Source organism: Podarcis pityusensis (assembly GCF_964106645.2).
Source record: "Podarcis pityusensis genome assembly, chromosome: 8".
NCBI classification, from domain to species: domain Eukaryota; kingdom Metazoa; phylum Chordata; class Lepidosauria; order Squamata; family Lacertidae; genus Podarcis; species Podarcis pityusensis.
Window position 1 is genome coordinate 30755296 of NC_138033.1, and position 24159 is coordinate 30779454.

A 24159-nucleotide genomic window follows, 5' to 3' on the forward strand; every position below is an offset into this window, starting at 1 on the left:
AATAATAATAATAATAATAATAATATTATTAAGTCCTGTGACTCTTCAGCTTCTGAAACCTTTTCCTCCCAGTCTTCTTGCTCTCACCACTCACCGTTGTCCAACCACCACACCCTGACCTTTGAACCTACTTCTCTCAGTTGTCTCCCTCTGCATCCAAACAGTCCATGACAGGTTCTAGTAAAAAAGAAAAAGTAGATCTGGCAAGCCTGAAGTTTGCCATGCAGCATCAAACATGCTAACACTTCTGTTTGCCCTGTCACTTTCCCCAAGGAAAACCCATGGTTTGCCACTGAATTAGAACAAACGGCAATTGGATTTTCCCTGGATTGCCATTTGATCCAATTTAGCACCAAAGAATGGGTTTTCCAGGGTAAAGCAGCAGGGCAATGCCCAAACTGCTTGGACCCCTGCCTAAACAACATGGGACAAGTAGAAATCCACTTGGACCCATGCTTTCTACACACAGAACAAGCAGAAGTGTGGATGAACCCTATGTTTTGTGCTTTTCCTCAGACCACATTCACACCACACATTTAAAGCACCATGATACCACAATAAACAATCATGGGTTCCCTCAAAGAATTATGGGAGCTGTAGTTTGTTAAGGGTGTTGGAGACCCCTATTCCCTTCAAAGAGCTACAATTCCAAGAGTTCCTTGGAAAGAGGGATTGAACATTAAAGCACCCTTAGACTTGTAGGTCTGGGGGCGGGGAGTGGGATAGAAGACTCCTAACATCCTCTCAGCACCCTTAACTGATGGGAGTTGGAGGGCACTGGCTTGGGGAAGGCTGTTGTAAGCTTCCCCCAGCAAGCCATTATGCTTGATTACATATTAATTATTCCAGTGTGTCAGGAAAATTGTGGTTTCAGCTGTGGTGGCCCTGGAGCTAGCATTTTTGAGTGGGCTCAGCTTTGTAACAACACATCATCATAATCTCATTCTGCAAGGTAACTAAAGCAGTCTGAAGGATGAGGATCAGTGGTTGCTCTCTGCCGCCATCTGGAGGCAAAAAAGAAACATAAAAATATACTGTTTCCTTACTTTACAGATACACATAGGGGTTCATGACCATCAAACTGACCATGAAACCTCTGATTATTCTGTTCAAGGCAAATTATGCAATGTGGAACAGCAGATTATTGTTTTTCTAAGTGCCTATTTTGCAGGGAAAAAATCTTGTACTTTGTTCCCCCATGCCCATAAATCTACAGCTTGGAGTATGCAGACTTATAATGTTCTATGCTCTGAAATTAACAATTAACTTCTGAAGAACCAACTCTCTTTTTCTGTGTTTCAGCAAAGGCACCATATGAGGTGCCAGACAAAAGTGCAGAAACAAAAAACACTGCAGACTTGCAGATATTGCTCTATCGTGAAACTGACAGAGGAGAATGTATTTTGGAATGTGCTGGGTGGGGGTGGGCAGAAAACTTCACTTTTGCGAGCTGCAACTTTTCAGGCCTGCCTGGCACACACAGACCTTGTTCTGCAAAAGGCGGTGGTGTTTTTTGTACTGCAAGCTGGCCATTCTGTTGAAGCAATGGCTTTCATTTACTGATACAGAGGCTGTTGGGTAGGAAATGGAGCATTACTTGATGAGTGGTGGAGAATGTAAGACATAAAAAAGAAAATGGATGGACAGAAATCTCCTGAAGCCATCTGGACTTCTCTGATGGTTTGAAATAAGGTGCTGGTCTGTTCTAAAAAGGCACCAGGCAGCAAATTCAGCAGCCCCATGAAGACTCACTCTTCCGTTCTCAGTCAAACGTCAGTTTGAGTTTTAAACAGATTGCCCTTTGCTCAGATTGGGCACTAAAGAACAGGCTTCTGGAGAGGGGGGGGGGCTCCAGGGCAAAAAAAAAAAAAGGAGCGCAGACCTAGAGCTTTAAAGTTTGGGCCATGCCTGGGAAGAGGGGAAAAAAGTAAGTGTGGATAAGCCCAAAGACTATGCTTGTTTCCTGCACTCTTGTTGTCCTAGAATCCGTGCCAATTTTTGGCCTCACACAGGGCGCTGTATTACAGAAGATTACCAAAACCCGCCCCTGCTCTTATAAGCATGTCTGCTTGGAGTTACAAGTTGATGGAAGGGGCGGGGGCTGCTGTGCTGGAGTCGTGTTTGCAGGTTTCCCATAATGGGCATCTGGTTGGCCACTGTGAGAACAGGATGCCGAACCAGATGGACCATTAGGCTGATCCAGCAGGCTCTCCTTATGTTCTTGTGAGGTCTGCCCTAGGTCTTTTGCAGATGAGGACAGTACGTAGAACCACCATTCCCGGACAAAACGATGAAGACAAAATTTCGTGGATGCACAATAACGAGGACAGAGGGAGACACCTCCTACTACCATACCCTACAGGTAGTGGAAACCAATTCGGAAGTTAATCCCACTGAACTAAGAAATGGGATCTACGCCTAACTAAGTGTGCACAGGATCGTATCGCGGTGCCACAATCCTCCTTGGCTCACTTCTCCTGTTCCTCCTTGGGAAACGTGGTTCTATTTCTTTCGTACACACAACTATAACCTTCCGGGGAGGTAGAACAAAAACTACAACTCCCAGGCTCCCACGCGGAAAGAACGCGCGTCGCTCGCGTATGGCAAAAAATATCGCGATACCGAGGAACATGGAGGGGGGAAAAGAGATTTGCGCCTGCGCAGTAAGTAGAAGCAGTCACAAACGTAGAGAAGGGGCGGGGCTCACCCTCCTCAGTCCCAGCCCCGCCGCCATCTTGTTTCACCGCCACTTTGCGCTCGCTCCGTCCGTCACATCCCCGCCCCCCCTTCCTCGTTGCGTCCGGGAGCGCGCGGGCTGCGGTTGACGCACTAGCACTCGCACCCGCCACCGGAGCGCAGCGGAAACCACGGACTCTTGATTAGCTTGGTGAGTCTGGGATGGATCTTTTTTGTTTGTTGGTTGGTGGGGGGGTAGATCTCGTAGAGAGGAGTAGCAGCGGTTGGACTCTGTTTTTCCCCTCCCCCTCTCTCGGCGCCGCCATTCCCTCCCTTCCCGCTTCTGATTGGTTGGATGGGCCCTCCGGTGCTGTCTCTGATTGGCCGGCAGTGGGGTAAGGCGGCCGCCCGGAACTCCAGCTCGGCGATTGGGTGAGTGCCGCCGGCGGACCGTGGAGAGAGCAGGATTCAACGGAAATCGCATGTTTTCCCCGCCCCCCGCCCCTTTCTGATGCCCTTAAGCGCCCAACGGTATTGGGGCGGGGCTGAGAGCGAGCGCGTGCGTCTGAAAGGGAATGCATGGAAGTTTATGGAGGTAGCCAGGATAGAGGGTGGGAGAGAGCGGGAGAAGTTGTCGGAGTAGGGCTGAGGGCAAGGCGATCAGGGAAGTGATCAGGGGAGTTCAAGCTTTGGGGTCTCAGTAGACCTTGAGGCATCAACATCCTGTGCACACTTAAGGTGGTTGGACAGAAGGAGCCAAGTGGGACTTCAGAGTAAGCATGTTATAGGGATGCAGGACCTAGAAACCTGAGAAAGAGGCAGTGGGCACAGTAGTTAGAGTAGCTCACATCTGTTAGCCATGAAGCTCAGTATGTGACCTTGAGCTATGTGTTCTCCTCTCAGCCTTACCTACCTCTTAGATCCAGGGTGGTATAGTGGGTAGATTATTAGACTAGAACCCAAATTCCTATGCAGCCATGAAGCTCACTAGGTAATTTTGGGTCCCTCACTGTCTCTCAGTCTCACCTGCCTCACAGTGCTGTTGCGGGGATAAAATAGAGTGGGGGAGATCGATGTATGCTAATGTGAGCTAGGTGGAGGAAGGATGAGATATAAATGTAATAAAGAATAAACGTCGTGAGGATGGGGAGAGGGGTAGTAAAGGGCCATGTATATTGCCCTGAGCTCATTGGAGGGCTATTGTGATATTTTAATAAAGAACGAAGCTGCCTCAGTCATTGCATTCGTCCTTTTCCATTCATCCAAGCCTTGACTTTGTTTTTGACCTGATTTTATTTAAAGCATCTTTGTACCTTGCTATTCAGCTGAAAAGATTCCTAGATAGGCTTACAGGCCAATAAGAAGCAATACAGGTTTATAATCTATAAAACATTAATGATGCACATGGAAAAGGGGTTGAGGAGGAAAGGAAGAAAATAAGCAAACTCTACATAGAAGCTTTTATTATATTTTAAGACCCAAGGATGTTATGTTCAACTGCTTTTGTTTTTTCCCTCCCTTTTTCTGCTCTGATAGATTTTGTGACACTTCATTTTTTCATTTGTGTATTGCTTGTTTAACTTTGATAAAACATTTATTGTACAAGCATATCTCATTTTATTGCACTTCACTTTATTGGACTTCACAGATACTGTTTCTTACGAGGATGCAGTTGCAGGCAGATTTGCTGCTTCCAGGGGAATGAAGCCCTGTGGTGTGTAATAATTATTATTATGCCACCCCTCTTTGGGCAACTGGAGTGAAGCTGGCTGGGGCAAGGTTTTTCCCCTCCTGCCCCTGCAACCGGGGGGGGGGGGAGGGAGGGCTAGCTTAATAGACTACAGTATAGTGTAAATATTACTTTTATACGCACTGGGGAACAGAACCAAAAAGGGTGTGAATCACTCTATTGCAATATTTGCTTTACTGTGGTGGTCTGGAACTGAACCCGTAATATCTCCCAAGGTACCCCTGTATGCTTCCCAAGCTTCACCCAAACAATTTTCATTGCTTCCTCATAACTTGATTTTATCCTCTTGTTGTAAGTGGCTTTGAATACCCTGTCTGATAGAAAGGCATAGAAATGGGAGCATATTTGCATGGGAGCAAGTAAAGGTATCTTAATAGGAACATATTTTACGACAGAATTTTCCTAGCAAACCAGAGGTTAAACTAACCCCAGGAGGAGCTTGCAGCTGGCAGTGTCACAACACAGTTTGGAAAGCTCTACTGTAATGCATTGGAGGAGAGAGTTGGAGGGGCAGTTGCCTTGCAAGACTGCCTTGCAACATCCCACATTTTAGCCTTTAAGCTTTTAATCCTGTGTGAATATGAATATAGTCAGCTACTTTTAAATGTTGTTTTTGAGTAAACGTCGTTTTGGAGGTTACTACTACAGTGGACACTCGGGTTGCGAACGTGATCCATGCGGGAGGCACGTTCGCAACCTGCAGCGTTCGCAACCCGCAGCACCACGTCTGCGCACATGCGGGTTGCGATTCAGCGCTTCTGCGCAAAACACAATTGCCAAAACCTGGAAGTAACCTGTTCTGGTACTTCCGGGTTTCGGCGTGTCCGTAACCCGGAAAAAAGCAACCTGAAGCGTCTGTAACCCGAGGTATGACTGTACTTAGCGATATTAGCAAATAGATGAAGCATTTGGCATGTTTTAGCTGCTCTTGCGGCAAGTAACATAACACTGGGAATTGAAATACAGCTGGTTGTGGACGGGATCCGATCTGGAGCTCTGGTTGGACCCTGAGGTTTCCTCAACCGGAGGGACTGCTTCTGTGCATGCATGCAGCATGGTAGAGTGTTTCTGCGCATGCGTGCGCGGCGAAACACTTCTGGGTTTGCTGCTTTCGCAACCCGAAGTTTACATTACCCAAGGGTAACATAAGCCGAGGTGCTACTGTACTATGTATAATTATTTGCCTTCCCTTAAAACATATATATATGGCCCTTCAATATTAAGTTCGTTATGAAGATGTTTTTGGAAAAGCATTTAATAATACCTTTCATATAAAGTCTTTAAAGTATTTTGTACAATTAAAGTAAATAAGTAGGATAAATAGTGATAAATTACAACACTTCAGCTATAAACATGTAGAACTAAGTGGCTGTTTTCTAAAAACAATACATGCACTTTATGGGAGAAAACACTAAACTTGAAACTCCAGATTTTATGTTAAGGGAAACATTACTACACCTTGAAGTGTTCTGTCAAGCAAGTTTCCAGCTTGACTGCTATTATCTTCCTTTAATGTCCTGGCATTAACTAGGCAGCCCAGGGCTATATTTGCCTCATAGTGACTTTGCTTGTGATTTCTGTGTCCTTGTCCTTCGCTACACAACACTGATCTATTCTCAGCAGGTAGTATTGTCTAGTTAAAATGAGCATGTGCTAGGAATGCAGGTGGGTGTAAATCAGGGGTTGGCAAAGTTTTTGTGGCTTGGGCCGGTTCATGGTCCCACAGACGCCGCAGTGGGCCAGAGTGCGCACGCATGCATGTGCAAATGCTATTTCCGGTGTGGAGGAAGCGTGCCCAGCTTCCCATTGGCTGCAGGAGCTTCCTGCAGCCAATGGGAGCCAGCCAGCACTGTGGAAGGCGGTCCCTGCTCTACTCCACGCCGGTTTAGCACGGCGCACAGGAGCCGACCGAGCGGGCGGTGGGGATCCATGGGCTGGTTAAACAACCCCCTGGGCCGCTTGTGGCCCATGGGCCTTAGGTTGCCGACACCCTGGTGTAAATTGAGGCAGTTCAGTTGCATTAGAGGCAATGGGAAGGGGACCTGTGTATGCTATGAACCTCTGAGCTGCAAGACATTCTTGCAGTAATGTTGCTGCATAAGCCCCATTGGATATGTTTTTGTTTCCAAATGCATTTTTTTCCACACACGAAAAGGAAGCTCTGACCCATGTCCCAAATTTAGCTTGCTTAGACCTCCTCATTTGACCTACTAGGCAATTTCCCCCAAACTGGATCTTTCACAGTTGACCCTTGTATCTCTCCCCATCTCCACGATTTGGTTTGCCAAGCCCAAAAGATTCCCCACCCTAGCGATATAAACTTACCTCATAAATCTCAGTGGACTCAATAAAACTTATTTTTGAATAGATATACACAGGATTGAACTGTGAAATGGCCATAAACTGATTTCTCTGACCCATCATTATTTCTCACACTAAGCTGATATTGAATCCTATCAAATTTGTTTGAAAGAAATAACAAATTCCATCCTACCTATCTCTTTCCTTGTTTTGTATTCTAATTTCCATTTGAAGGTTGTGTTATACTGTGCAGTGCACTTCTGTGTGCTATGGCGTGAATCGCCCTGAAATCCGTGGAACTGACTTACTAATAAGCATGCATATGATTTTTGCAGTTCATCCCATTCAATTTGCCTACTACTCTGATGCAGAGGTGGAGAACCTGTGGCCTTCCACATAACTCACTGGTAGAGCCTTGCATACAAATTGTCCCTGATTCAGTCCCCAGAATCTTCAGACAGGGCTGGGACTGTTCCTCATTTGAAACCCAGAGAGCTGCTGCCAGTCAGATAATGAATGAATGAATTAAATGGATTACTTGCCCTTCACCAGCAGCTTGAAATTCAGTGTTAAAAACAGTTAAAACAAATCTCAGGAAACACATATTGTCAATAGCCACGGTAAAGATGTGCATCTTTAGCATTAATCAAAAGCTGTGTAGTGGGTTGGGAGATGCAGCTCCATGGGGATGGAGTTCCACATCTTAGGTGCTTCCACAGAAAATGCTGTCTCTCAGCCTGCCACCACCTGAAACTTCTGAGGGTGGCAGAGTTACCTTGGCTGCTCTTAACACATGAGAGGGTCTCTAGGGAAATACCTCTGATATTTGGGGCATCAGTTGTTTACAATTTTAAACAGTAGCATGAGCACCTTCAATTGGGCCCAAAAACAAACTGGCAGCCAGTATGTAGAGAATATGGACCTAGATGGAACAATATCTGACTCTGTATAGGGCAGCTTCCTATGCTGGTTTGCAGTTCCTATTATCCCTGACATTGTCCATGTTGACAGTGGCTGATGGGAGTTGGAGTCCAACAACATCTGGGGGGCACCAGCTTCCTCACTCTAGCTCTGATGTAATCTGACACCATCATAGCTGTCTTAAGAGTTTTTTGTACTGTTAGGCAATGCAAACAAACTATTGATTCTGGAGCAGGAAGAGAACATGCAATGTTTCATCTTATAAAAGCTCATTTTCAACATCTGTCACAACCATGAACATTATCCGTCTAAACAGTTTGACTAGCACAAGGACTTCCAGTGATGCAATAGAACTTTCCTTTCCCTATGTACCTCCTGCGTGCCCGTAAATCTGCTCTGTAGGGTTGAAGGAACTCCTGGAACAGGTTTAGAGGAGAGGAAGCAGGCAGGAAAGTTCCATTATGCAATTAAAAGTTATTGTGCTAGCGAAGCTGTATAGCTGGATTCCATCCCATGTTTTTAAAATCGGGATCATGACTCTTATTCTTTGTTGATAACAGTTTCTGCCTTGGAGGCATGGATTATGGGTTTTTTTGTTTTCTATTTCCAAATCATCATGCAGTAGTGTCTTAGCCCTAAATTTTTGCCCCAGGTTGTCCAGAGTAATCTTCTTCACTGTCTCTACTTGGTTTATTCTCCTGATCTTGTTGAACATCTCGGCATCAGTTTTTGAAGTATAGGCCTCAGAGGCCTCCCATTCTTGATGCTGGATTTTCTGTTGTAGGACTCCTTTTTCAGCCTCTGAGATTTCCAGATTGTCTTTGGAGATCTTTATTACTCCACTATATTGATTTATTTTCAGCCTCAGCCTGCCTCAAATTATTTCTCCTGCAAGAACTTCTGATTTTCTTGGTCATATGATTGTCTTGCCTCAAGATGTCATAATAGTGGCTCTCTGTTCTTCTTTTCTTGTGGCAGTGTCAGCTACATATCTGGATGCCCTGCTTTGAAAGGAATTTCATACAGTTATTGGGCTAATACTTTGTGCTGAATGTGTTTCACACTATGAGGCAAGGATCAAAACCAGAGTCAAACACAGTGATGCTTTCTAATGGCCCTGGAGGTCCATTCTCCTCTAAAGTGGATCTTTTGGGCAACAGTGTTCGAAACTCCCATTGCTCTAGGTCCATTTGGCAACAGGGAATTTCATTAGCGCAAGCAATTTCTGAGCTCTGGGTGCAGTACTGCACCTAAAATTTCAGTTGGAGGAAAGGAGGACCTTTTTCTGCCTCCCCAATTCCAGCTACTCTCTGAAGACTGGCAAAGAGACCCTCTTAAGATTATTAGGGAGGTGGGCAGGGGAAGGACTAGACCATGTGCAAAATGAACATAATATTTTAGCTGCAGTTCATTCATTTTCAGCTTTGTGTTCTTTCTTTTTTTAAAGCGTGCCTAGACATTCTGTTGTTGCACCCATAATCTAGGTTTAAGGTACCATTTGGCTCCTAGCATTCATATCTAGTGTTTCTAATACTGGTGGGCAGACTTGGCCTGAAGCCATCCCTCTTTCATAACTAGGATTTGCTTTTTCCACTAAACCCATATTTCCTATTGCCTACTCTGCTTTTTCTGTCAGTCCCTGTAGAGGTTCCATTTTGAGAGTATGTATGTGTGCCTTGCTCTCCTCCAAAACGTGCCTTATTTCCTCTGAATTTTTTGTTCCCTTTTGGTCTTTTTCTTTACTGTTTCTTACACTCTGACCCCCCCCCCCTTTTCTTCTCCTGATTTTGTCCGTTTTTCTTTTCCAGAAATTAGGGGCAAGCTGTCTAAAGCTCCCGTTTGGTCTCTTGTTTCTCTTGACCAAGCCACACAATTTAGTTAGATGTGAGCTGTGAAAGCAGTAGAAGTAAATAATACTTCATAGCAGCCACCTATGCTTAAAGGTATGCTACCTTTGAACATGGGGAAGGGCCATAGCTCAGTGGGAGAGCATCTACCATGCATATACAGAAAGTCCCAGGCTCAATCCCTGGCATCTCCAAGAAGAGTTGGGAATGTCCTCTGTCTGTAACTCTGGAGAGCTGCTGCCAGTCAAGATAAAACTAAGCTGAAAGGGCCAGTGGTCTGACCCTGTGTAAGGTAGCTTCTTAGGTTCCTATCACCAGAGCAATTTCAGTGGTTATTGCCAATGATTTTAATCTGTACTTTGGACCCATGAACAGAAGTTTAAAAAGTTTATTCTTCCTTCCCTGCTCCTATTATCAACTTAACATCACAGTGTTTCACAGAGAGTTATGAGTCTTAAATACCCCTTTTATCTGTAAACAGTGTGATAATGCACAGTAGCCAGCATGGTTTTTATCTGTGCAAGCAGCCACTTTGTGCGAGTTATTTCCATATGTGGACTTTTCCCACTAAAGCAGGTATTTTGTTGAAATGAAAGGCGACATACAAATTATTTTAATCAAGTAAATGAAAAGCTACAAATAAACAAATCTACGCGTTTGCATTCAACTCAAAGAACCAATGTTGGCCAAGGGTCCATTCTGTGTATCTTCACCAACCACACAAGTTCACTAATAATAGTAAGGCATTGCCTGCTCGGACAGCTTAGCCATACATTCCCTCCCTCCTAACCCTTGGATGTTGGAAGGTAATATGGCTATATCATTGTTACATTTCCTTCCACCCTTCTGCTATAGGACATAAATTACTATGCAGTATGGAATATAAAATACTGATCTCTTGTGTCTCCCTGTGCTCTTGAGGGAACTGTATTAATAATGACCCTGCTCTATGCCAATTATTAGGATTAACAGGTGTGATAAGGTACCTCCCTACTCTTCATAAACTTCTTTCCATGTATAGCTTCCTACTAAACCAGGCATAGGCAAACTCCGGTCCTTCAGATGTTTGGGACTACAATTCCCATCATCCCTAGCTAACAGGACCAGTGGTCAGGGATGATGGGAATTGTAGTCCCCAAGCATCTGGAGGACCGGAGTTTGCCTATGCCTGTACTAAACCTTATGTGCCACAGTTCTACACCCTCTTTTCTTTTTTAGGCTGGAACTCTCTGCTTCCAAGAAACTTCTTTTTCTCAACTCCCTTGTCAGGGATGGGAATTGTTCTTCCTGTCTGAATGGTGAGCATCATCCCTATTCTTTTCTAACATTTTATATTTCAAGTTGAAAACATCCACTTTAAAAAACAACAACTTGGAAACTAGCTTCTTAAGAAAAATGAGTATTGTTCATATAATCCAACAGAGCAAAGACAAAATCGCATTTTCAGACTGTTTAGTACCCTTATTATGAAAATAACTGAACAGGAGGTAGAAGGTGCCATCAGAATATGCAATTAGGTAAATCTCCAGGACCGGATGGACTGACTTCTAGATACTATAGATCTTTAAAAGAATGGTTAGTGCAACCTTTAAAGGAAGTCTGTAATGAAATAATGGATGGGAAAAAGGCACCAGAGTCGTGGAAGGAAGCGTATATCACACTTATACCGAAAACAGAGACTGAAAAGACGCAGCTCAAGAACTACTGCCCCATATCACTGCTTAATGTGGATTATAAAATCTTTGCAGATATTTTGGCTAAAAGACTAAAAAAAGTGCTAGTGGAAGAGATTCATAAAGATCAAGCAGGCGTTGTCCCGGGTAGACACTTATCTGATAATATGAGAAACATAATCAGTATTTTAGAAAAATTACAAGTGAATATTAATACCAAGGCAGTTTTGATATTTGTGGACGCGGAGAAAGCTTTTGACAACATTTCTTGGAGTTTTATGAAGAAGAACCTACAGGGGATGGGGGTAGGTCAAGGCTTTGGAAATGGTATAAGTGCAATTTATTCAGAACAAAAGGCTAAATTAATTGTTAATAATGTGGTGACGGAGGAATTTAAGATAGAAAAAGGGACACAACAAGGTTGCCCAATCTCCCCATTGCTTTTTATATCGGTCCTGGAGGTTTTGCTGAATATGATTAGAAGGGACCAGTTGGTTAAAGGTATACAAGTCGGAGCTAAACAGTACAAATTGAGAGCATTTGCAGATGACTTGGTATTGACATTACAGGAGCCAGAATCTAGTACTAAAAGAGTTTTGGAACTGATTCAAGAATTTGGTCAGGTTGCAGGATTTAAACTGAGTAAGTTAAAAACAAAGGTCTTAGAGAAAAATTTAACAGCGATTGAGAGAGAGAGGTTTCAGAATGAGACAGGTTTAAGAGTGGTTAAGAAAGTGAAATACCTGGGGATTAACATGACAGCTAAAAATGGGAATCTATTTAAAGACAATTATGAAAAATGCTGGACTGAAGTGAAAAAAGACTTAGAAATTTGGTCAAATTTGAAGCTTTCACTGCTAGGCTGCATTGCTGTGATAAAAATGAATGTATTGCCTAGAATGTTGTTTTTGTTTCAAACATTGCAAATTTTGGATAAAATGGATTGCTTCAAGAAGTGGCAGAGAGATATTTCTAGATTTGTCTGGCAGGGCAAGAAGCCTGGAATAAAATTTAAAATACTAACGGACGCAAAGGAAAGAGGTGGATTTGCCCTGCCAGACCTTAAACTTTATTATGAATCAGCAGCTTTTTGCTGGCTGAAAGAATGGCTGCTTCTTGAAAACACAGACATTTTGGATTTAGAATGTTTTAATAATGTATTTGGATGGCATGCATATTTGTGGTATGATAAGGTCAAAGCACATAAAGCATTTAAAAATCATATTGTCAGGAAAGCATTGTTTAATGTCTGGATAAGATATAAAGACCTACTTGAAAATAAAACCCCAAGGTGGTTGTCACCGATGGAAGCGAAGTCTCAGAAAAAGCTCAATATGGAGGCCAAATGGCCGAAATATTGGGAAATTTTGGAACAAGAGGGAGACAAATTGAAACTGCAGAGTTTTGAAAAACTAAAAAATAAAGTGCGAGATTGGCTTCATTAATATCAGATAATGGAGGCATATAATTTGGATAAGAAAATTGGCTTCCAGGTGGAAAAATCAAAATTGGAAACAGAACCGTTAGACCCCAAAACCAAGATTTTGTCAAAGATGTATAACTTGCTGTTGAAATGGAATACTCAGGATGAAACGGTGAAATCTGCTATGATTAAATGGGCACAAGATGTTGGACATAACAAAATGATGGCTGACTGGGAACAGTTATGGACCACAGGTATGAAGTTTACGGCATGTAATGCCTTAAGAGAGAATATTATGAAAATGATTTACAGGTGGTACATGACACCAGTCAAGCTTGCAAAAATCTATCATTTGCCCGATAATAAATGTTGGAAATGTAAAGAAACTGAAGGTACATTCTTTCACCTTTGGTGGACGTGCCCAAGGATTAAGGCTTTCTGGGAGATGATTTATAATGAAATGAAAAAGGTATTTAAATATACCTTTCTGAAGAAACCAGAGGCCTTTCTCCTGGGCATGGTTGGCCAATTGGTGTTAAAGAAGGATAGAACTTTCTTTATGTATGCTACAACAGCAGCAAGAATACTCATTGCGAAATCCTGGAAGACACAAGATCTACCTACCAGGGAAGAATGGCAGATGAAGGTGATGGACTACATGGAACTGGCGGAAAAGACTGGCAGAATCTGAGACCAGGGAGAAGAGTCGGTGGAAGAAGATTGGAAGAAATTTAAAAACTATCTACAGAAATATTGCAAAATTAATGAATGTTAGAATGATGTTGGATTGAAGTTAAGTGGTTTTTAGCAGCAATGTTATAAAGGAATATGTAAAAATGGATTGTTAACAGGTGATAATCTAAAGTTATAATATATTAAGATAGAAGATTAAGATAAATTTAAAGAGGGAAAGGAATTGCTGAACTAACTAATTGAACTGGAATACAAAAAAGGGAGGTGTGAGGAGGTCAGGGAAACAAGCAAATGAAAGATAAGATATGGAAAGACTGATTTGTTTTTAACTGTTTTAACCTTGTATTTTCATTTTCGTTTTTTTTCTTTTCTTTTACTTTTTTCTCTTATTTTTGTAATATGCTGAAACTTTAATAAATATCTTATAAAAAAAAATAGTACCCTTATTATGAACAGGAGAATGTCCTTTTTCAGGCTTCCATCGAGTTTTAGTTTTGATCTGGCTGACTTCCGAGCTGCAACTTGGTTCTGAGGAATTGCACAAGATCATTTAAAAATTATGCTTCTATACACATTCCTTCTAGCTGTGAAGATTTGTGCAAGTTGGTAGCTGCACTGACAGGAATGTAGTAGCAGGTAGATTGATTTAAACCAAGAGGATTTAAATTGATGATTTACTGTACTAAGGTCAGGGTACTAGTTATACTGCATAAAGCCTTAAAACAGCTTGGGACCAGGATGCCTTAAAGGCCACCTTACCTGCTATATATACCTGGTTGATCACAGTGCTCTGCAGGTGAGGGTCTGCTGCAGATACCATTTTATGAGGAGGTCTGTTCTGCACAATGCAGGAATCCAGCTTTTAGTGGTGTGGCACCTACCCTTTGGATTCCCGCCCCCCGTTGAATATTAGACTAGTGCTATTTCAGTTGCCTTGACACCTACTGAATACCTTCATCTTTCAATAAGCCTTTTAAGTTGAGATCTGACCCAACTGCATCTATATTGGAATTGTTTTTGCTTTAGTTTTTATTGTTTTATCACTTGTTTGCTACCCTGGGCTCCTTTGGAAGGAAAGGCAAAATAAATTATAGGCTAGGAATGACTTAATTAGCTCTGTCAGAGGAAGCACAATTATTATTTTGTAGTATTATTATTATTACTACAAAACAATCAGTAAGAAAAAGAGTTGATTTAAATCAAGTTTCTTATTGATGCTTGTTTCCTAAACATTTGCCTTTGCTAGGGGACTTGCTTCTGTCAACTTTGCACCTGTCAAAGTTAGCCCTAGCTGTGGTACCCACTGGACCATAGAAGTTCCCTACCCCTGGTATACATGGCTGCAGCCTAAACTCTGTTAATTTACAATTGAATAGAGTACCGTATTTTTCGCCCTATAGGACGCACCATCCCATAAGGCGCACCTAGTTTTTTGGGGGGGAAATAAAGGAAAAAAAATTATTTCCCCCCCCCCAGGCGCGGGGCTGGGGCGGGGGAGGCCCGAGCTTCCCCCGACCCCAGCCCCCAAACAGGCAGCTCTCTGCAAGCCGTGGGAGCCCAGCGCTGGCTCCCGCTGCTTGCGGAGAGGTCCGTGAAGCCAGGACGCGCTGATCTCAGCGCGTGCAGGCTTCGGCATGCCGGCACCTCTCCGCAAGCAGCGGGAGCGCTCCCGCTGCTTGCGGAGAGGTCCGCGAAGCCTGGAGAGCGAGAGGGGTCGGTGCACACCGACCCCTCTCGCTCTCCAGGCTTCAGCGAAAGCCTGCATTCGCCCCATAGGACGCACACACATTTCCCCTTCATTTTTGGAAGGGAAAAAGTGCGTCCTATAGGGCGAAAAATACGGTAGTATTTTCAGTATTAAATCTCTTTGCTGCCTGTGTTTGGCAGGTAGAATGTAAATATTCATACTTTAGAAATGATCAAATTGGTTCTTCAGTTACATAGAAAAGACTCATTTAAATCAATGTATTTGGTAGAGGTATTACTTTTAGTTTTGAGATTAGGGATAACATATTTATATGCAAGTTATTTCATAGTAGTGGGAAGAGCCTGGCGCTGCCCAGAAATTTGAAGAAATTTGTTAAAATGTGATTGTAAATGGATAGTGTCATGTGTGAGTTTTAAGGAACCAGGCCTGAATCAATTGGGGAGGGGGAAGCCAATGGTTAATTAGGGTCAGTTTTTCCCACCGTCTTGAATCAAAATGGCACCTGATGTCCAAACATAGGCAAAGACTTCCACCTCCACTTCTGGAACTCTTGCTGAGTCCAACCTGTCCAAATTGGTGCAGAGTGGGACTGTCAGGTTAAATTTGTTGAAGACCTGCCAAATGGGACAACAATATCTTCAGAGGTGCCCAAATCAGCATAGTTTGTACCTGATACACACACAAAAAGGAAGAAGCCACACCAAAGTCAGGTTTCAGTCCATTTGATTCAAAATGGCACCTGGCACCCAACTTTTGACAAATATCACTGAAGGAACCCTTGTGCCAGGTTTGGTGACTTAATCTCAAGAGATGGCCAAACCTATGCCAAGAAATAGGCAAAGTCATGCCAAAATGATGTTTTGGTCTGCCATCTTAATTCAAAATGGTGCCTGGCATCAACTAAGTCAGCCACCCTCACCTTGGGAACCGTTGTGCCAACTTTGGCAACGATATCTCAAGAAGTGCCAAACTCAGAGAACAGACAGATAGGCCAAACTGTTTCCAAAATATATAGAAGATTATTTTATTTTTTAATGTTGTTGCTTTTTAAACCCATTCACATTTGTGTTTGGGGGCTGGGGCTGCTTGGCATTTTGTATATCAGATTGTGTAAATGCCTCAAGTTCATATCTAGAGTGACATATCTAGATTGGCAGAAGAGAATGGAACAGCAAAGATTCTCTTCTGCCAGTCCATTCATGGCTGCTGCTTCTCCCACCACCCCTTTTATTAAAGAGATATTAGAAGCAAAAGTATTCAGCCTTTCATATATGCACAGAATAATTGGCTTGCTTCTGCAACAGGTTGTGCACATTTGCCTGTGAGTTGGGATGGCGTTATTATATTGCTATATTGTATTACAAGGAATCATTTACTCTTCCCACAGACCAGTTGCAAGGCTTGCCTAATATATGCAGTGTGTTCTCCTGATCCAAGAGCTTGGACTTTGGGGAAGAAGGGATTTGTGCAATGCAAGCACCATAGCACTTCTGCTTTTGCCTCTGGATTGAAAACTGATGTCCACAGTTAATTTAGTACTTGGTCGCAATTCCAGGTCCGCAAAACAGAAGTAAGGTTTGCCTGTTAGGTTAGCCACTTTCCATGTACATTTGTTCAGTGAAATACTGTGTTTTATTACAATTCAGGTAAAGCATTGTAATGTTGCAAGAGATTATGGTGGTGTTGGTCTTAACATTGTTTAGTTGAGTTACTCTAATGCAGGCATAGGCAAACTTCAGATGTTTTGGGACTACAACTCCCATCATCCCTGACCACTGGTCCTGTTAGCTAGGGATGATGGGAGTTGTAGTCCCAAAACATCTGGAGGGCCAAGTTTGCCTATGCCTGCTCTAATGTCATGGTGGTTGTGGAGGAAGCGCAGCTTTGTTGCCATGGTCTGAGCTACTCAGAGATCAAGGGAGGCAGGAGAAGGACATGGAAAAAGAGAGAAAGAGGGAAAACTTAGGAAAACAGGCCTGAGAGGGCAGCAGCCCAAGACAAGCAGGCAGTATTAGGAAAGGAGGGTTTGGATTAGAGAGAGGGAGCGGTGTCAGGGAGAAGAAGGAACCTAGGAAGAGAGAGGGGCTGCGGGTCATTCAGTAGATAGACAAATGCATCTGACAAAGTAGGCTTTAGTCCACGGCAGCTTATGCTGTGTTAGGGAAGGTGCCACAAGGTTCTTATGGGGTATCTGAATGTTCTCATGAAAAGCGTGCAGGTGTAGGTGCATAAAATGATTTCACCTGCCTTTTGAATTATTATATTGGCATGTCTTTGGCAGTTGCAGGAAGCTGAGCTCAGTTGCGGGCATGGAAACCTGCCGCATTTCTGGCAATTGATGTGTAACTGCTGATGTGTGGGAAGCGTTTGTGATGACTGTGTGCAGTAAGGGAATCCCTTGATGAGCAGCTAGTTTTGCCAGAAGACCACTTTGACAAGAGGGGTGGGTGGGAAGAGAACCAGCGCTCCTGAACCTCAAGTCTGCTGATGAGTCCTGCTGCCATAAGGGTGCCTGTGTACTTTAATAATGATATGTGCCCACTGTTTCTCTTCTCCTCTCTCCCCTTTACTTCTGAGCAACGCCAGGTGCTTGCTGTTGCTCTGTATTTCAATGCCTGTGAAGCTATACTGTATATGGACAGCCTGTGGGGCCAATAGGCATGCTGTGAAAATCACAGCTTTTTTAAAAAAATGATTTTTTTTTTAGTACCAGTTTTTTAAAAATCCTATGATTAGCAGAGCCACGTTTTTATTAATATAATGTGAAGGAAAGGGCCAGAAATGTAGATGTTACTGTGCTGGGTACGGACAAAAAAGGGGGGAAAGGCTTGCCTTTCATTTTTATGATTTCCTATTCTCATTGCTAAAAGTGTGTCTTTGCCAGAAATTCCTTTTATGTAAGTTGTTTCTAGCTTGAAGTCTCCGTGTCTGACCCCTGTTCTGCATCTCAAGGTAACTTTAAAACAGGAAGTGTACAAAGGATGTTAGTGATGACTGGAGCAGCCAATCCAGCCTCTGTGATCTTCCTAGATAAAGGGGCTTAGCCAATGAGATGCAGGCGGAGGCGAGGTTTGGTGTCAAATAGCATGCTAGATTGAATGTCTTTGACTGTTAAAGTGGAAGGAGGCTGCACAGTGTTTCATTGGAGTCTCTGGGAGTTTTTCACTGAGGCAGGGGTCAGCTGAAAGACAAAGAAAATGGCGAATAGTTTGTTGGGAGGGCAGCTGTTCAGTTTTGTACCACAGTGGACACTCCAGAGACCTTTTCCTGCATCTCCTGCTGCCTTTGTTTCCTCTTCCTCCACCTCTGGTTTTGTGTGTGTTTGTGTGGAGAAGGGCTAGGAATGACTTAATTAGCTCTGTCAGAGGAAGCACAATTAACTGCACATAAAATAAACGCAATCCCTGGTAAGTTTTTTTAATTGTTTTTGTTTTGTTTTCTATGTAGCGTTCCTAGCTGTAACCAAGAATCCAAGAGTGCAGATAAGTTGAAACTGTCTCAGAAAATGGCCCCTTTGCATTCCTTGCATACCTTACGGAGGAGCACCTACGTTACCTTGCTCTCCTTGGCTTGTGCATGCCCTTTAGCTGGCTCCCCGTCCTCCCCCCCCACCCCCCGCTTGCCCCCACTTCTGTAGCTGTAAAAGGAGATGTGTGAGGAAAGAGATTAATTTGTGCAGAGATGCCTAATCTTTTGTGCAAGATCTGGGTTGAAAACCTGGAACTCTTTCTCTCCCCCCCCCTTTCCCCTCCTGATAATTTGTCTTTGTTCAAATGCACTGAAGCTTTCATAGAAGGAGAAAACATAAGGGAGTTGTTCTTCAAATGCCCTTTTGATTTTGGGAAATACAAAGAACATTGGCAACACATTTGGAGGAGTGGGGGTGTAGGGAGGAGAGTTAGCATTAACCTGCTCCCTTGCTATATACCATTCAGTCTTTAGTAGCTGAGGCCTTAAACTGATACATTACTCTGTACATATTAGCGTTAATGTAGGTGCCATGCATTTGTAAATCTTGGCAACATTTTTTCACCTGTCATCTCTCCCCCCCCCCCCCCAGTGTTTATAAAGCTTCAGTGAGGGGGGTGTATTACTTGCTTAAATCACCATCGTTCTGAGCAGCAGCTGTCATTCTGTATTGTATTGCATATATCATAAAGTCAGTTTCCATGTGCTGTGATCTGAAAACCTTTGCAGCAACCACATTTTGTTGATGTGGGAAAGTAAGGGGACAGAGAAGGGTTTAATCTCTTGCCCTTGTAGTTTCTGCCTCTTATCTAGGTTAAGTGAGACAAGTTTTTCCTTTGGTCACAGGCTACTAAAGACTTTGCTGTGGGTACCAAAAGACTTGCATCTCTTTTGCAGACTTCTGCTTTCTTTTGACAAGTATTAGAAGGCTTTTGCTTTTCTTCTTAGTTGTAAGTAGATGATGAAGGTCACTGGGATGTTCCTACCACTGAGATCAGTCATCCTTTACTGGAAGAAGGGGAACAAGTGCACTCTGGAATGGGTTACCTGTTTGCATAGAGTAAAGACTGACACTCATGGCTTTTTTATTTTTTACATTTCTCCCTCCTCGTAGTTGGAATGGTGTTGCAGTAAAAGTTGCTGGAGCAAGGCCTTCCTTTGCTAACAAGAGTGACCTTGAAGCACTGCTTCTCTGAGTTTTAACGATTGAAGGACAAAGTTTGTTTATGCTGTTCTTAGCTATCAAGAAGCATCTGGATTAGGAGGAGGCTGAAGAGTTATTTGTAATACCTGAGCAAAACCATAGTTGGTATAAGTAAGTGGAAGACTGAAACTGAAGCCATTTAAACAAAAATCCTTGAAATTGTTCTCCCCCCCCCCCCCCTTTGCCTCAGTCCCAAAGTTTCCAAAGGATTGTGATATTTAAGATGATAAGGAATGTTGTTTTCTGTCCTTATATCCTGCCTAACCTTTCTCCACTGGCTTTGGGAGTTAAATTTTGAGTGTTCAAATCAGGTTGCCAGCCCCCCCCCCCCCCCCAATGTAATGTGGTGATGAGCAGGGGCACAACTTAATTTTGCATCAACATTAAACATAGTGTTAACATAAGAGTGTCTCTTGGAAATAAACTTTACCAAGTGTCAGTTTCTAAGGATGGATTTTACACCACCCTTCAAGAATCAGCTGTTCATGACTGAGGGTGGCAAGCATCCAGCCACCCATTAGCCTTGTTGGCTCAAAATTGGCCCTGGTGCCTTGAGTTGCTGAAGGGGACAGGAAGCTTGTTTCTCCTCCTCCACTGCCCTGACCCCATGTATGCTGCTGGTGTGTGTGTGTGTGTGTGTGTGTGTGTGTTTGTGTTTGTGTGTGAGGGAGAGAGAGAGAGATTGTGAGATTGCTGCTGTCTTCAGCTACCTCTAACTTCATTTGTCCCCATTTGCAAGCAACAACCCCTTGCTGGACATAGATCTCCCAAACAGATGCTCTGGTTGCCCAGTAGCAGCTCTCACTTAACTGCAAAAGCAAGATATCCCATTTCATGGATGTCCTCAGGTCTCCCATCCCCCCCACCCCCAGCTGGCACCGAAGTTTTGCAAATGTCTATGCATCCTTGTTTCTGCTGTAGTTAAGAACTTAGGGCACATTCCTGAAATGAATAGCAACATCAGTGGAGCTTGTACAGTAGAGCTTCCTTGTGGATTGTGCCACTGGCATATTCTGTGTACATTGCTACACTTATTCCTTCCAACTAGCTTCTGTATTGCCCCAATATTAGCTCCTCATGGAAGGGATTGATAAGATTCAAGCCAAGCCTATTGGTCACCACCATCCTTAAATGCATAGACTCTGCTTTGCACGTATAAAGGTGTGTTAGGAAACTGCAGAACTGGCCTTTTTATGAATCATAAACCAGGCATTGTTTTGCTTTTATCCTAGCACCCCAGTTTCTCAAGATTGACCCTGTTTTCGCTAAAGCTTGCAGTTCAGTGTCCTAGATAAAATGAAAGCATGCCTCCTGTCCCTTTATTCAAGTCATTGAACCCAGTGGCAAATAGAGGATAGCAGTAGATCTCCATTTAAAGGATTGATGATGTCACTCAAAATGTGATTGCCATTTTAGTGACATTAACAAGAGTATTGCTCTGTTCAGTCTTATTCAGGAGCTCGACTGAAGTCTTCACTTCTGTTTGACAAAATTTAGGCTGTCATTAGGTTGTTATACAGGTTTTGGAGAAGATGAGGTTATTGAAGTGCATTTTTGAGGGAAGTCTGAAGGAAGTAGGAGTCTTGACTATGAGGAGGACATCTTTAGAGAAGGGCTACATGGAAAAGAATGATGGAACATCAGAACTGTTTACCATGGCTTTTAGGCTGTTTGATGCTTTTCAGACATGCATTCTAGGGAACCTTGGGGATCCTTGCAGCTTTTTAGGTGTTCTATAATGAGATGACTAATAATGGCGGACAAGCTCATTTTCAGGGTATCTTGCTCACTACTGCCATTTTCCTCCCACAGTGGTTTGTGCTAACCATAGTTTAGAACCCAAACCATGGTTTGAGCTTCCCCAAAGCACTAGGCAAACCTGTCTTAAAGGTGCCTGTCTGCTTTCATTTCCCATGCACTCAGCTTTTTTCGATGGTGTAGTAGCCTCTGATATTATTGTTCTGTTACCTCCAATATGGTTTGTTTATGTATGTAAACACATAGTTGGCATAGACCATGTTTTGTAAATGCACTTCTGGCTATGGTTTATGATAAATAGCTTATGGAACATTTATGTGTGGGCATTGTCAGGTGTTATAATATCAATAACTTCTTGTATCTCTTCAACCTTGTGAAAGCATTTGGAAGCATGCATACTAAATAGTTGCTATAACTATTAAACATACTTGTTTGCAGCTATATAGAGTCTTCAGTGTAGCAGCATTTTAGAATGCCTTTCATCATTCAGCTTATGTGCCTTTTATACTGCAGAATTACTGCTGCTTAGAGCTAAGGAACATATTTCTGTTAACTTTCTTTGTAAGGATGCTAAGCAAGATCACTTACATGAAGGCTGAGGCTGCAATCCCATGCCCATTTTTTCGACTAAGTCCTATTTGAATACAGTGGTACTTCTTTCAAGTAAGCATAAGATTGAGTTGTAACTGTTCCAAAAGTAAAGACTAGGAGTTACTAGGCAAAATAGCATCTCCATGCGATACAAACTTTTAATGTCCATGCTTTCGCTTAGTAGAGCCAGTGTTAGAAACATAGATATATAAGCTAGGTGCCAAACCAGGGTTATAGTCGCCAAAATGGAGTGTCTAGTTGCCATTTTGGGGCCCGACAGCTTGAAAGCCGTATTTTTCAATACATCTTTTTGGTTCCTGAAATTCATTCTGATTGTGCAGATAAAATATAGCAGGTTGAATTCTACGGGATGTGTTGCTAATGCATGAAAACAGTCAAAATCCAAGGATCCCCAGGCATGCACCTGAAGATGGTGGAGATGTAAGGCACCATACTGGTGCCCAGGCATCTTCACCTGGTCACAAGTGGTCAATAGGCAGGTGCTAAATTTCAATTTTCAATTTCAAACTCTGAGTAGAGTCATAAGCATTTATGGAGAACTATACATGTTGCACAGTTCAAGTTGTTGGATGTGCAATTCCTGGTTGCTAGTCCCTGAGTCCAGTAGGAAATCCACATGTATATAGCATTTGTTATAACTACATGTTATAATAATTAACCTAAGTAGTTAGATATCCTCTCCAGTGATTCTTGTTTACATAGAAAAAACAAATTTTACCACAATGTTTGATAGGTGGAAATGAATCAGTTTTAAAACTCTGACTGTATTCACATGACCATGTCCTAGTTTATTATCATTTAGTATGCAATTCTGTTGCTCCTCCCTTTGCATGAGTGGCAAAGCAAACCAGGAAGCTGCACGTAGCTTTAGTTTCCCATTACACTACATACAAATGGAAATTGTGTTTAATGGCTTCCATCCAATTTTAAACACACCCTATAACAATTTGTATTAAACTGATACCCCACACCCTACAGATTAAATGTTTTGTATGTCACTTTGAGAGAATCTTATAGATAAATTAAATAGAAAATTGACAACTAATCTATGATCTGGAAATATTGTACATATAGCAGACTCTCACTAACAGTGTAATGTTTGAGACATAGGTACGCATATACATATGTATTTAATAACCTGATTTCCATCATCCTTGCGTCTGTATGTGTTTTTGGATGGAGGAGGATTGCAGAACTTGGGCATTATACACAGTGCTGTAAGTTCAAGAGGACTATGGTAGTGGTAGGAGGTGGTGCACATAGAATCTGCCACCCGAACGAACACATACACACTACTCCCAGATTGCAAATGTGTGATTTGGCCATAAAAAGAAAGGGTGTGATTGAATTATATGGAATAATAATTGGCCAGTGTTCGAAACTCCCATTGTTCTAGGCACATTTTGCGACAGGGAATTTCATTAGTGTGAGCAGTTTCTGAGCTCAGGGCACAGTACTGTGCATAAGATTTCAGTTTAAAACTGCAGAGTGGAAGGAATGGGGGATCTTTTCTGCCTCCCCACTTCCAGCTACTCTCTGAAGTCTGGAGAAGAGACCTCCTTAAGAATATTAGGGGAAGGACTGGACCATGTGAAAAATGAACACAATATTATAGCTGCAGTTCATTCATTTTCAGCTTTTTGTGTTCTTGTTATGAAAAAGTGTGCCTAGACATTCTGTTTTGGCACCCATAACCTAGGTTTAAGGCGCCATTTAGCCCCTAGCTTTCATATCTCAGTTTCTAACACTGTAATTGGCTTATGCTTTCACTAAACGTTATTCTATCCTTTAGTCCTTTTAACACAAGCCAATGAAAAATAATTAGAATAATTACTTTTTCTAAAAAGAAAAAGAAAAAAAGATTGGAACTTTTCAGCATACAATACCATAAAAAACTAAAAAAAATTAGAATATTTTTTTAAGGATAGAATATTTACACCATCTGCAATCATAAAGGATAAGGGGTTACAAATAATGTTTAGCCAGCTTTGTAAAAATCAAGAAAGTCTACATTTGTTAAGTGTGGTGCTTAAGAAATGTTTTGAAAACATAATTCTCCCAGAGGCTGAGAATGAATTGCAGAGAATGGAGGAAGCAGTCTGTACCCTCTACAGTTAGAACTTCT

The 24159-nt window shown here is 42.5% G+C and overlaps 1 protein-coding gene across 3 annotated transcripts in view; it reads left to right on the forward strand.

Annotated features, from left to right (window-relative positions):
- The first annotated feature begins 2734 nt into the window (after positions 1 to 2734).
- NFYC (nuclear transcription factor Y subunit gamma) overlaps positions 2735 to 24159 on the forward strand; it is a 56596-nt gene continuing 35171 nt past the window's right edge. Inside the window, exons 1-2 of one of the 3 annotated variants that reach the window (XM_081019642.1) lie at positions 2737 to 2887; positions 4325 to 4390. In XM_081019642.1, the coding sequence (XP_080875768.1) occupies positions 4378 to 4390 (13 nt within the window). In that variant the 5' untranslated portion in view covers positions 2737 to 2887; positions 4325 to 4377. Of the gene's footprint in view, positions 2888 to 4324; positions 4391 to 18150; positions 18400 to 24159 lie in introns of those variants that run through there. The other 2 variants (XM_081019643.1, XM_081019644.1) reach the window with 2 other exon arrangements.